Below are 14,511 nucleotides of genomic sequence, written 5' to 3'. Positions count from 1 at the left end.
GAGAGATCAACAAAGGGGAGAGGGGGTCAGAAATTGACTAAGTAAATTAAAGGGCAGGGTGGAAGTTGAGGCAAAGTTATGAAATTGATGGGCTCAGCATGATTGTGGGAAGCAATCCCAATGCAGTAGTCAATGTAGCATAGCAAGCATTGGGGAGCGATGCTGGTTTAGACTTGGAACATAGACCGTACCACATAGTTGATGAAAAAGCAGGCATGCTGGGACCCATGTGAGTGCCAATGGCTACGTCTTGGGTTTGAAGGAAGTGGGAAGAGCCGAAGCAGAAATTTTTGAGAGTGAGGAGCAGTTTGGCCGGATAGAGGAGAGTGCTGAAGAGGAACTGGTTGGGTCTGTTGTCCAGAAAGAAGCAGAGCGTTAAGACCCTTCTGATAGGGGATTCAATTTAAATTCTACTTCCTATTCCGACATGTCAGTTTGTGGCGTCCTCTAATGCCACTATCAGGCCTCATTCAGGCTGGTGGAGCCACACCTTATATTCTGTCTGGGAAGCCTCCAACCTGAAGGTATGAATGATTTCTTGAACTTCTGGTAATTACCACCCCCTTCCACCACTCACCATTCTCCATTCTTGTTTCCCTGTCACATCTTCTCTTCTTACCTGCTCACACCTCCCTCTGGTGCTCTTTCCTCTTCCCTTTCTTCCATGGGCTTCTGTCCTCTCCCATCAGATATCCCCCCTCTCCAGCCCTTTATATCTCCACCAATCAACTTCCCAGCTCTTTACTTCACCTCCTCCCCCACTCCTGGTTTCACCTATCATCTGCCACCTTGTACTTCATCCTTTCCTTCCCCCGCCTTCTCATTCTGACTTCTCCCTTCCTTTCCAGTGCTGATGAAGGGTCTTGGCCTGAAACATCGACTGCTTACTCCCATCCATAGATGTTGCCTGACATGCTGGGCTCCTCCAGCACATTGTGTGCATTATTCCAGACCATAAGACATAGCAGCAGAAATAGGCCACTTGGCCCATCAAGTCTGCTCTGCCATTCAATCATGGCTGATCCTTTCCCCCCTCCTATAGAGTTCCAGCATCTGCAATACATCTTGTGTCTACTGATATCCAATCATACTTTTGTACTTACTGGTAGACGGCCTCTTGACCTGAAAGCTGCTACTCTCTTCAACTCATCTTCTGGGACATTTTCAGGGACAACCAGTACAGCAGGGTAAGTATCACAAAGTTCATAGTTTTCATTTATCTTACTCAATTTCCAGCTTTCATTGGGTAGACCCTGAAACAATAGACAGAAAAAGTGACTCTTCATAAATTAAAAGTTTTTTTAACAGTCCATGTAGAAGAAAAGAGTTGCTTAAAGTCACAAATCCCTTCATCAAAACATGAGCTTTATAAAATTGTCCAATCTAAAGCGTCACCCAGCACAGGAGAGAAGTTTGGTGGGGTGAAAAAAATTGAAAGGGGACAGGAGGACTGGTCACAAAGGCTATGAAATTCCAAAGTGTGCTGGCCAAGGCAGTGAATGTCATTGCTAATAACAGTTGGGTGGAAAAGGAGAAGGTCATTCATGATTAAAGGAATAGAGATGGGGTGGGGTCTGAAAGATTGTGTTGGGTGTGACTAGTAGTATGCAAGATTTGGATAAATTGGAATTTATAAATAGTAAATGGAGGATACGTGGAAAAGACAGGCGTCACTAGTTTTGAAACTGATAGAAATGGTAATTAGGATATCAAATAAGCTAATGTGGAGTAGTGACAGATAATACTATTAAGAGTTATACAGACAATTTTACTGTGAGATGATGCAAGGCTGGAAATAGAATTTAGAGTATACTTTACATAACAATTGTAAACTGTTTAGTACAGCTTGAACCACTAGGTGGAGAATGAAACAGGAGGAATGGTGGTAACAGAATTTGTGGCAGAAGCAAAGACATTACAAGACACACACACACAAAATGCTGGAGGATCTATGGCCAGGCATTATCTATGGAGGAAAATGAAGAGTTTCAGAAAGGGTCTCAGCCCGAAGCATCAACTGTTCATTTCCCTTCAAAGATGCTGCTCAACCGCCGAGCTCTTCTAGTATTGTGTGTGTGTTGCTTCATATTTCCAGCATCTGCAGTCTCTTGTGTAGGCAAATATATTATCGAACTTTCAACAGTTTTTTTTTGGATAAGGTCCATTGTCCATTCAACTCTGGATGCTGGAGGAATCACGGAGCTGACAAGGTACAGTAGAGAGCCAGCAGAACATTAGGCAAACTGACACAATTCCTGTTCATAATGTCAATAATGGAATGTAGATTAACCATAAAACTAGGTAAAGACTAGATAACTTAACAAGCCTGAAGGCTGGAGCATCATGAGTAGACTTACTTACAAGCTCAGGCACACATTTCTTACCCACAGCTCTAGCTTTGTTCCCTAATCAACTAACCAGAAAAAAAGTCCACTGCCTAAAATTGTTTCAATATTCTTTTTTCTTCTGTGAAATTTCTACTTGACAGATAGACCTCAGTATGTGCGGTTGAGAGACTGTAGGTCTGACACGGTGGTCAGCAGCACAGGAGCGCCGCAGGGAACCGTACTCTCTCCAGTCCTGTTCACCCTGTACACATCAGACTTCCAATATAACTCGGAGTCCTGCCATGTGCAGAAGTTCGCTGATGACACGGCCATAGTGGGGTGTGTCAGGAATGGACAGGAGGAGGAGTATAGGAAACTGATACAGGACTTTGTGATATGGTGCAACTCAAACTACCTGCGTCTCAATATCACCAAGACCAAGGAGATGGTGGTGGACTTTAGGAGATCTAGGCCTCATATGGAGCCAGTAATCATTAATAGAGAATGTGTGGAGCAGGTTAAGACCTACAAGTATCTGGGAGTACAGTTAGACGAGAAGCTAGACTGGACTGCCAACACAGATGCCTTGTGCAGGAAGGCACAGAGTCGACTGTACTTCCTTAGAAGGTTGGCATCATTCAATGTCTGTAGTGAGATGCTGAAGATGTTCTATAGGTCAGTTGTGGAGAGCGCCCTCTTCTTTGTGGTGGCGTGTTGGGGAGGAAGCATTAAGAAGAGGGACGCCTCACGTCTTAATAAGCTGGTAAGGAAGGCGGGCTTTGTCGTGGGCAAAGTACTGGAGAGTTTAACATCGGTAGCTGAGCGAAGGGCGCTGAGTAGGCTACGATCAATTATGGAAAACTCTGAACATCCTCTACATAGCACCATCCGGAGACAGAGAAGCAGTTTCAGCGACAGGTTACTATCGATGCAATGCTCCTCAGACAGGATGAAGAGGTCAATACTCCCCAATGCCATTAGGCTTTACAATTCTACCGCCAGGACTTAAGAACTTTTTTTAAAAGCTGATATTAATGCTTTTTGAGATAGTGATTTAGATGCATATCATATTTTTTACTGAGTTAAGTATTGTATGTAATTAGTTTTGCTACAACAAGTGTATGGGACATTGGAAAAAAGTTGAATTTCCCCATGGGGATGAATAAAGTATCTATCTATCTATCTATCATTTAACAAAGGAGGTGTCAAGAATGGATCAACAAGAAAAAAAACAGGTGATAAAATAAAACATTTCCAGAAGTATGTTCCAGTTGAATGGACAGGCAAGAATGAAATGAAGTGAATAGAACCTCAAACAGATAATTGAGGAGATTTGGTACATCACCAAAGACTCCCAAGTTTTTACAGATGTATAGTGGAGAGCATTCTGATGAAGGGTGACTGGCCTACACCAACAAATGCCAAGTGCACTGGGGCAGGCTTGTCAGCAAGCTTGCAATGATTTAAGTGAATGATCATTTCTGTGGTACTAGTTGCTAGTTTCTGTTTGTTGCTAGTTTGAGATGCAGATCCTGATTCCTTTCAGAGACAAAGATACTATCTATCAAATTGTCTGTGGTGAAATAAAATATTTCCAATACAGTCCCAGCACGAAGTTACAGTAATTCCAGATATTGGAAAGTTCGTGGTGAAATGGAGGAAACAGCCAAAAAAGCCCCAAAGGCTCAAAGCAGCTTAAAAGCAATGTAGCAACTAATTTGTATGAAAGGGATAAGTGTCTTAAACAATGTCCTCCAACATCCACATAGATTGCTTGCAGGTCAGGTTTATCATATGGCAAGTCATAAATAAGATCAGCATTTTCACCCAGAAGTGCCCTACAACTACAACAGATATTCCAATTAGTTTGGTCATCTAATCAGGAGACAGAAGTAAATGTAGTTGCTATTACTAAAGGTGCTTGGGAAACTGAAAGGTCTGAAGGTAGATAAGGAACTACATCCCAGAGTTCTGAAAGGGGCATTTGAAGAGATAGTGGAGGTGTTAGTCATGATCTTTCAAGAATACCCAGATTCTGGAATGGTTCCGGGGGACTGGAAAATTGCAAACATCCCTCCATTGTTTAAGAAGGGAGGGAGGCAAAAGATAGGACATTATAGCCCGAATTCAGTAGTTGGTAAGATGTTGGTCTCCATTATTAAAGGTGAGGTTTTGGGGTATTGGGGGTGGGGGGGGGGGGCACATGATAAAATAGGCCAAAGTCAGCATGGTTTCCTTAAGGGGAAATCTTGCCTGACAAATTTGTTGGAATTCTTTGAGGAATAATAAGCAGGATAGACAAATGAGAGTCAGTGGATGTTGTTTACTTGGCTTATTAGAAGGCATTTGACAAGGAACTGCATATGCGGCTGCTAAGCAAGTTAGAAGAGGAAAGATATGAGCATAGATAGAAGAGTGGCTCACTGGCAAGAGGCAAAGAGTGGGAATAAAGGCTGCCTTTTCTGGTTGGCTGTTGGCGACTAGTTGTGTTCCACAAGGGTTAATGTTAGGACAGCTTATTTTTTTACACTTTATGTCATTGATTTGGATGACGGAATTGATAGCTTTGTGACCAATTTTGTGGACAATACAAAGATAGGTGGAGGGACAGATAGTGTTCAGGAAGCAAGGAGTCTGCAGAAGGACTTAAATGGGCAAAGAAGTGGCAGATGGAATACATTGTACCTAAGTGTATGGTCATGCACTTTAATAAAGCCATGGACTATTTTCTAAATGGAAAACAAAATCAGAAATCAGAGATGCAAAGAAGTTCCCATGCAAGATTCCTTAAAGGTAAATTACATGTTGAGCAATCAGGGAGGTAAACGCAATGTGAGCACTGATTTTGAGAGAACTAAAATTTAAAAGCAATGATGCATTTGGTCAGACTGCACTTAGAGTATTGTAAACAGTTTTATGCCTGTTATCTAAGAAAGAAAGGGTCCAGAGGAAGTGCACAAGAATGATTCCAGGAATGAAAGGGTTAAGGTATGAGCAGCATTTGAGGCTCTGGGCCTGTACTCGCTGGAGTTTAAAAGAATGAGGAGAGATCTCACTGAAACCTATTGAATTTTGAAAGGCTTAGATAGAGTGGATGTGAAGAGGATGTTTCCTGTAGTAGAGGAATCTAGGAGCAGGGGCAGAGTCTCAGAATAGAAGGATATCCCTTTAGAAAAGAGATGAGGAAGAATTTCTTTAGCTAAAGGTTGGTGAATCTGTGGAATTCACTGCCACTACCACATGACCAATGTGCAGTACTTGGTATATGCAATATCAATTTTTGGGCACCCAATCCATGTCTAGATCATTAAGTCCCAAGACCATACCATTAGGTAATTAAAATATTTACCATGTCCTTGTGTTTCTAAAAATAAGCCAAGTGTGTACCACAGTAAAACACAACAGACATAATGATAGTCATTCAGGTGGATTTAAATTTTATTATAATTCATTCAAGTGGAATAATCGGTAATGATTATATACTCATATAATTTCCCATTACTCATTTGAATTCCTATGTAATACATATGGGATCTTAGCAAATTTTTAATTTCTATTCACTTGTCACATTACAAGCACAACAAACAAGATAAATAACTTTAAACATATGAAAGTAACTCCACATAAATATATTCCTCTAATATAAAGACTGAGTGGATAGCAGCCCTAATAAAAATTCAAATGTAGATTTTTTAAAAAATCAGAGTTTAAGCTGACAACTGGAGCTGGACTGAATGCATTCTCTTTACATCATTAGGTTAACTTACTAAACAAATCCAGTAAATAAATAATAAAGGAAAAATATATATAAATTCCAAGACACAAACACACACTCTCTCTCACACACACACACACACACACACACACACACACACACACACACACACACACACACACACACACACACACACACACACACACACACACACACACACACACACACACACACATACTTTGACCAAGGTTCAATAGGTCACACAAGATGGAACTTGCAAACCCTACAGTAAACAAGTAAGAAAAAGCTTTTACCATTCTCCTATATTCTGCAACAGGGTCGTAAACTTTCCAGCCATCCTCTGGAAATATTTCCTTGTATTCATACGCAAATAATGGCTGAAGAAAAAAAAATAATCTTATGGTGCCACCATGTTAGAATTAGAGTCCACAACATCCAAACAGTCATCATTTTAATTGAACTAAAATTAGAAGATTTGTTTTGTCCAGTTATATTTTATTTATCTGCATTATCAAATGTGAAGAATCTTTATGGATCACAGACGCCTCAGCATCTCTGTTAGAAGACCATACACGAATTAAGTAATGAATTTGGGTTTTACATTTAGTGTTTTTTTACTAGAACAGGACTGGACTGTAGCATATTAAATTGATATTGGTTCAAAATAAGCACCTTCTGATATTTTTAAAATAATCATTGCTTAGCAGATAGTTTAGATATATTGTTTATGTGGCTAATTGAAAACTACTTCCTAACTACTTCTTTACATTAGATCACCAAGCTTTTTAAAGCATGCAGAGAACACCATGAATTAGATATGAAAACAATACCAAATTATTGGATGTGGGAAATGCATATTTCATTAAGTTCTCAAAAATAGATCGCCGAGTATGACCTTCTTGTTTGTGAGCAAAACGGATGGTCCGAATATCCTGCAATTGAAAGGAGGGATTATTAAATTTTGACAACAGTTTTACTCAAAAGTACAAAGAGTAGTTCTTTAATAGTAAGCATTGTTCCCTATTTCATAATTGAGTTTAAAACTATACTCTGTGTTGTTAGTAGCAACTAACAAATTAAAAGTTGATCCTTTTTCAGAATACATGGACACTTTCACTAATGCTTATTTCAAATGAAAAGAACAGAAGATCATCAGCCTAGATTTTCAGAGAAATATTGCCAAGATCCACATGGAAAAGCTGGAATCACCCTATCAGGAGGCATAGGATTCTCAATTATTTCCTCAAGTTTCAAGAACACGCTGGGAATTTCCTAACAAGTTCATGCTATCAGTACTAAAAATTGGCTTAATTGGAAGATAGATATCAATTTCTTTTCTTTCAGTGAAGGCAGCAGATCACATTTGTATCCTTTACTGAACTTTATGAAAGGGCTGTAGCCTTTTACATAACATTAAAGTTTAGTCTTCAGGCCAGGTTTGACTCCTTGCCTTAGTTCCATTTCCATTGGTAATTATTGTAGCGGTTTGTAGGGAAATGGAGAAGTTCTTTGTTTAATAAATATACAGAGTTACTTTTCCAGAACTAGAAAATCCATCAAAAACAAAGAGCAAAGTTATAGAAACTGGTTAGGACCACCAGCAAGGTAGAGTTAAATATAACAGGTTATTTGCATATATAATACTCCGAAACACTGTGGAAGCTGTTACTTGTATAGTTAATTGATACAAATTCTACAATGGCGATAAATTTCTTCAAACATTCAGATTTTCTATCAGGAGGTTTTAAGGGAAGTCAATTAACTCAAAGATTCTACAAGTTTACCAAGAAATAAGACATGGAGGGTAGAGAAATCGGTGTGAAGCATGCTAACAGGCTATGGCATTTTGAGATAAAGGAGGATGCAGTGTTGTACCTCTTAAAGAACATTGTTGGATAAGTCCTCAGGGCTTGATGGGATATACCCCAGGTTGTTAAGAGGGGCAGAGATGAGATTGCTGGGACCTTGACCAACATCTTCACATCCTACCCGGCCACAGACTAGGTCCTGGAAGACCAGCAAATAGCTAATATTGTTCCAATATTCGAGAGGGAAATGGGGATAATCTTGAAAACTATAGACCAGTGAGTCTCATATCAGTAGAGAATCCTGGAGAGGATTCATCAGCATCTGGAAAACAATGGCCTAATAGACCTAGTCAGCAAGGCTTTGTGCAGGGCAAGCTGTGTCTTACTAATCTTACTAACAACTGAGTTTCTTGAGGCAGTAACAAAAATGATTGATGAAGGTAGAGCTGTGGATGTTATCTACATGGATTTGACAAGATCCTTCATGGGAGGCTATCCAAACTAAATATACGATCCATGGCCAGCTGGATTCAGAATTTGTTTGTCTATAGAAGATGGAAGGTATTGGTTGATGGGATTTATTCTAGTTGGAGGTTTGTGACTAGTTGCATTCCGCAAGAATCCATACTGGGAATTCTGTTGTCGGTGATATGCATAAATATCCTGGATGGATAGGTTAGTAAGTTTGCAGACAATATGAATATTGGTGGTGTTCTGGATAGCGCAAGTCTGACAAAGGATAGCATGGGATATGGATCCATTGCAAAATGGGTGAAAAAAAATGGTATATGTTTAACCCAGCTAATATACAGTGTTGAGCTTTGGTAGGTCAAATGTAAAGATACAGTTCACTGTTTATGGTGCAACCCTAAAGAATGATGATGCGCAGAGGGATCTTGAGCTCCAAGTCCATAGCTGTGGCTGCACGGTTTCTTATGGGGGTAAAGAAGGCACATGGCATGCTTGCCTTTATTAGTCGAGCAACTGAGTACAAGAGTCAGAAAGTTATGTTGCGGCTTGATAAAACTCCAGTTAGGCCACATCTGGAGTATTGCAACCAATTCTAGCTGCCCCATTACAAGAAGGATGTGGAGGTTTTGGAGAGGATGCAGATGTTTATCAGAATGTTTTCTGGATTAGTGGACATGTGCCATAAGGAGAAGTTAAAAAAACATTTTCTCTTGACCAAGCTGAGGGTAGGTCTGATGGGAGTTTATACGATTATGAGGGGCATGAATAAAGTGGAAGTTAATATCTTTTTCCTCCAGATTTGAAATATCTAACAACAGAAAGCATGCTCTTAGGGTGAGAGGGAGTAAATTCAAAGGATATGTGTGGGGCAAATGTTTTTTTAGAACAAAGGGTGGAATGTGCTGCCTGAAGTAATGCTGCAGGCAAATGTAACAGAGTAGCTCTTAGATAGACATATGAACGTGCATGAAATGGAAGGATATGAATTATTGTGCAGATAGAGGTATTAGTCTGGTTTGGTATTTGATTACTAATGTAATTAGTTCAGCACAACATTGTGGGCTGAAGGACCCGTTCCTGTGCTGTACTGTTCTACACTAACTATGCTAACTTACTTCAGCAGCCATGATTTGGATTTCTAATTAGCAGTTAAAATGAAGAGTCTTTATAACACCTTATACTCTTGCCCCACTGGTTACATTTTCCTGGACAGTATACTGTGGCAGTAATATGCATTATTTGTTCCTGCTCAGCTTCCATTTCTGGGTCATCAACACAAATGAGTTTAATTCCACTTTCTGTAGCAGTCTGGAATACCATGGCAGTCATTTTAAAAAAAACAGGAAATGTGCATTTCAGTTTTTCTGCAGAATGTCCAGAGCTGGAAGCTGATCAAATAGCAACTAGGAAAACTATTTCATAAACACAGTTGCTGTTTCAGAAAGTGCACAGAAAATAGATAGATAGATAGATAGATAGATAGAATGGTGCTAGAAAGTTTGTGAACCCTGCAGAATTTTCTTTATTTCTGCATGACCTAAATGACCTAATATGACCTAAAATGTGATCAGATATTTACACAAGTCCAAAACTAGATAAAGAGAACCCAATTAAATAAATAACACAAAAATTATACTCGTTCATTTATTTTTTGAAAAAAATGATCCAATATTACATGTATTTGTTGGAAAAAGTATGTGAACCTTTGCTTTCAGTAACTAGTGTGACTCCCTTGTACAGCAATAACTACAACATTTCCAGTAACTGTTGATCAGTCCTGCACAACAGCTTGGAGGAATCTTAGGTCATTCCTCCTTACAAAACTGCTTCAACTCTGGGCTGCTGGTGGACTTCCTTGCATGAACTGTTTGCTTCAGGTACTTTCAAAACATTTCTATAGAATTAAGGTCAGGACTTTGACTTGGCCATTCAAAAACACAAATTTTCTTCTTCTTAAATTATTCTGTTGTTGACTTACAAACGCAAAAATCTGCAGATGCTGGAAATCCAAGCAATACAGACAAAATGCTTTCGGCCTGAAACTTTGACTCTACTTTTTTTTTCCATAGATGCTGCCTGGCCTGCTGAATTCCTCCAACATTTTGTGTGTGTTGCTGTTGTTGATTTACTCATCTTTCGGATCATTGTCTTGACTGATCATTGACAGACTGCTACCCTGACATTCTCCTATAAATGTCTTGATACAATTTTGAATTCATTGTTCCCTCAACAATTGCAAACTGTCCAGGCTTTGAGGCAGCAAAGCAGCCCAAACCATGATGTCCCTTCCGCCATGCTTCACAGTTGGGATGAGGTTCTGGTGTTGGTGTGCAGTGCCCTTTTCCCTCCAAACATAGCAATATGCATTTCTACCAAAAAGTACAACCTTTGTCTCCTCTGTCCACAGAACACTATCCCAGAAGTGTTGTAGAACATTCAGGTGGTCTTTTGTAAACTTGAGATGTGCAGGCATTTTTTTTTTGGAGAGCAGTGGTTTCTTCCTTGGTGTCCTTCTGTGAACACCATTCTTGTTCTGTGTGTTTCTTTTATAGTGGACACAGGAACAGAGACTTCAGCAAGTTCTAGAGATTTCCACAGGTCTTTTGCTGTTACCATTGGGTTCTTTTACACCTCCTTCAGCACTGCACATTCTACTCTTGGTGTGATCTTTGCAAGATGCCCCCTCCTAGGGCGAGTAGCAACAGTACTGACTTTTCTCCATTTATAGACAATTTCTCTTACTGTGGACTGATGAACACTCAAGTCTTTAGAAATGGTTTTGTACTCTTTTCCAACTTGATACATCTCTACAATTCTTCTAAGATCCTCTGAAAGTTGTTGTGATCAAGGCATGATGCACATAAACAGATCTTTCTTGAGATGAGCAGGCTCTGTCAGTAAACTGACCTTGTTATTTTTTATGGGGGAAGAGTATCTCCACAACACACACATCAAATCTTATCTCATTGATGAAACACCTGACTCCAAATAGCTTTTGTAGAAGGCATTACTCCACAGGTTCACATACTTTTTCTAACAAATACATGTAATATCAGATCATTTTTCTTAATAAAATAAATGAACAAGTATAATGTTTTTGTGTTATTTATTTAATTGGGTTCTCTTTATCTAGTTTTAGGACTTATGTTAAGATCTGATCACATTTTAGGTCAGATTTATGCAGAAATAGAGAAAATTCTACAGGTTCACAAACTTTCTAGCACTACTGTAGACAGATAGATACTTTATTGATCCCAAAGGAAATTACAGTGTCCCAGTAGCATTACAAGTACACAAATATACAAATATTAGAACAGAAGAATAACAAATAAGATGTACAAGATTTACAAGTCAAAGATTACAAGATTACACTGATAAGATGGTAGTGCAAGAATTACCATAATATTATAATTAATGTGTGCACATTCACACCGTCCAGATAAGAAGTGATGGTAGTATTGCACAGGGTGTCCACGATAACAGGGTATGGCAAACAGAGCTCTGCTAAACAAAGGTTAATAACAGTGTAACAGGAGGAGGTCATCGCTTCCCCAACTAAAAATCGACTCAATGTAGAGCCTAATGGCCGAGGGTAAGAATGACCTCATATAACACTCTTTAGAGCAGCGTAGTTATCTGTCTATTTCTGAAAATGCTCCTCTTTTCAGCCAAGGTGGCATGCAGAAGGTGAGAGACATTGTCCGGAATTGCCAGGATTTTCCGAAGGGCATCTATTGTGTCCATTTTGACTCCTATAACACAGCCAGCCTTTCTAATCAGTTTATTGATGTTACCCATGGTGTTACCCATGTTGATGCCATTACAAGATTGTACTGGTGACAACAGACTGGTAGAACACATGAAGGGGAGGCCTGCACGCTCCGGAGGAACTCAGTCTCCTCAGGACTTAGAGGCAACTCTGGCCCTTCTTGTACACAGTCTCTGGGTTGGTGCTCTTTATACACCCAATTATTGCTGAGTCATCAGAGAATTTCTGTAGATGACATAAATCAATGTTATATCTAAAATCCAAGGTATATAGGGTAAACAGGAAAGGAGCCAATACAGCCCCCTGTACAGCCACTGTGCTGCTTATAGACATGTCTGACACACAGTTTTGAAGCCGCACAAACTGTGGTCTGCCAGTCAGGTAGACCATTATACAGGATACAATGGAAGTGCCAATCTACACTGAATGGAGCTTTTCCTCTAGCAATGAGGGCTGTATAGTATTGAAGGCACTTGAGAAATCAGAAAAAATGATCCTCACAGTGCTGCCCTGCTTATCCAAATGGGAGTAGATTCTGTTCAGCATATAGATGACAGCATCGTTGACTCCATTGTGCTCCTAGTAGGCAAACTGCAAGAGATCGAAGGCTGATCTGACTAGGGGTTGGAGGTGAGCCTCTCTAGGATCTTCATGATGTGTGAGGTCAGTGCCACTGGACAGTAGTCATGTAAGACTTCTGGTTGGTCCTTCTTGGATACTGGGACCACACATGATGTTTTCCACACAGTTGGGCCACTTACCAGGCTGAGTCTCAGATTGAAAATGTGCTGGAGAACTTCAGACAGCTGTACAGCTCACCCCTTCAGGAGCTTGGGGTTCACACCATCATGTTCCAATGCTTTGACCCAGAGCCCTTCTCATCTGCTCAGTAATGAAGGTGAGCCCATGATAACTGGGGAGTTGGTGGAAGATGAAGGCTGGGGGAAGTAAAAATCAGGACGAGGTTGGTATGTAGATGCAGGTGCAGGGGAAGGAGGGGATGTAGACAGTGGTAGCCTATGTTGTTCATCCACGTGTGAACTGGAGAGTGGAGGGGGGCATTGATGCTGAGGAAGCATTGGGTGCCTGACACCTGAGCTGGTGTGCTAAGCTCATATTATTGCATTCCTGGCAGCTTCTTTAGCTAATTGGTGAAGCATTGTTGGAAGAAGAAATGGGGAAAAAAAGCTATGGTATCTTCATAACAGAAAATAAAAGGAATGGACGAGATCAGCTTACAAATCTGAAAGGCCCATCAGTGCCTTACATAATATAGATAGGCAATGTTCATGTACCAAAAAATGTTCCCTTGCATAGTCCTACACATTAATGGTACCAATGTAACATATTCAGAGAATCTTACATCTTTAAATTGTTTAAGATGGAATCATAGCAGACCCTTAAAATGCAACATTTAACCTCACTTGAATGTGGGGTGTCAGATTTGTTGGCCAAGCCTTCCCATGATTTCCCATCAGCACCCTGATGTGGGTACAGTGCAAATATGTCAAAATTTGCTAGACTTTACTCTGAGGAATGTGCAAATGAATCTGCGCTATACTAGAACAACCGCAGAAACTGCGATTCCATGCACTTCCATGACAGGAACCAGTACAGTTGTACAAGATAATTCATAGTTTTTTTAAAATTGAGTTTAATTTAATGTAAATGTTTGTTCTTGAATTACTTTGAGGTATCTTTTGACCTATTTTGTTATTTACATTACCTTTTTAAAATAGCTTTGAGGGCTAGTTATTTGTTCAGAGGCAAAGATTTATACAACTGGCAAAGTTTGGAGATGCCACTTTGGCTGTGGATAAAGATTTTATAGATATTTTATGGGCAATTCTGGTCTTTAGTTCATTCACATAATGGAATTATGTTGCAGGAAGACTGGCTAACAAAACAAGGCTTTACCACTTTGGGTCAGTACTTAAAAGCTGACATCATCATATTTGAAAAAGAGTCAGCTGTGAAGGTAGGATGGGCAACTAGCCAAGGGCAGCAAGTCTGGCTAAAAGTTCAGGTCAGCACAGTGAAACAACCATCTTTGAAAGGATTACAATAGTTTACAGCATACCATAAGCATCTCAGAGAAGCCAATAATGGGCAATAAGTGCACTGGAGTTCCAATGAAATTGTTAAAAATTCATTGACAACTGTAGCAAAGCTCCATGCAATCGATTCTAAAGCACAATAACAATATCTGTCATGAATTGCACACTGTTGCTCTAATAGCATTAAAGAAAATGTTCTAAAAGCTCTCTTTTCTGGCTTCAGTTCCCCCCCCCCCCCCCCACCCCCGCCCAGTTTTGTTGCTAAACTCTGATCAATGTACTTCTTCAGCAGATGGCAGGAGCCTAAGAACTTCAAATGATTTTCCAAACACAGGTACATTGA

At 39.9% G+C, this 14,511-nt stretch overlaps 1 protein-coding gene across 5 annotated transcripts in view; it reads right to left on the bottom strand.

Moving 5' to 3' along the window:
• The window catches only part of mtmr2 (myotubularin related protein 2), a 114,848-nt gene that overhangs the window by 43,291 nt on the left and 57,046 nt on the right, over positions 1 to 14,511 (bottom strand). For 4 of the 5 annotated variants that reach the window (XM_073043301.1, XM_073043304.1, XM_073043305.1 and 1 more), the window contains 3 exons: positions 6,894 to 6,995; positions 6,357 to 6,440; positions 1,104 to 1,253 (listed from right to left, as the gene is read on the bottom strand). In XM_073043301.1, coding sequence (XP_072899402.1) covers positions 1,104 to 1,253; positions 6,357 to 6,440; positions 6,894 to 6,995 — 336 coding nt within the window. The remainder of the gene's footprint in view (positions 1 to 1,103; positions 1,254 to 6,356; positions 6,441 to 6,893; positions 6,996 to 14,511) is intronic. The other variant, XM_073043302.1, reaches the window with a different exon arrangement.

This window comes from Hemitrygon akajei, chromosome 4, assembly GCF_048418815.1.
Source record: "Hemitrygon akajei chromosome 4, sHemAka1.3, whole genome shotgun sequence".
Lineage (NCBI taxonomy): Eukaryota > Metazoa > Chordata > Chondrichthyes > Myliobatiformes > Dasyatidae > Hemitrygon > Hemitrygon akajei.
The sequence above is the reverse complement of the archived record's forward strand: the minus strand, read 5'-3'. Positions and strand labels throughout refer to the sequence as shown.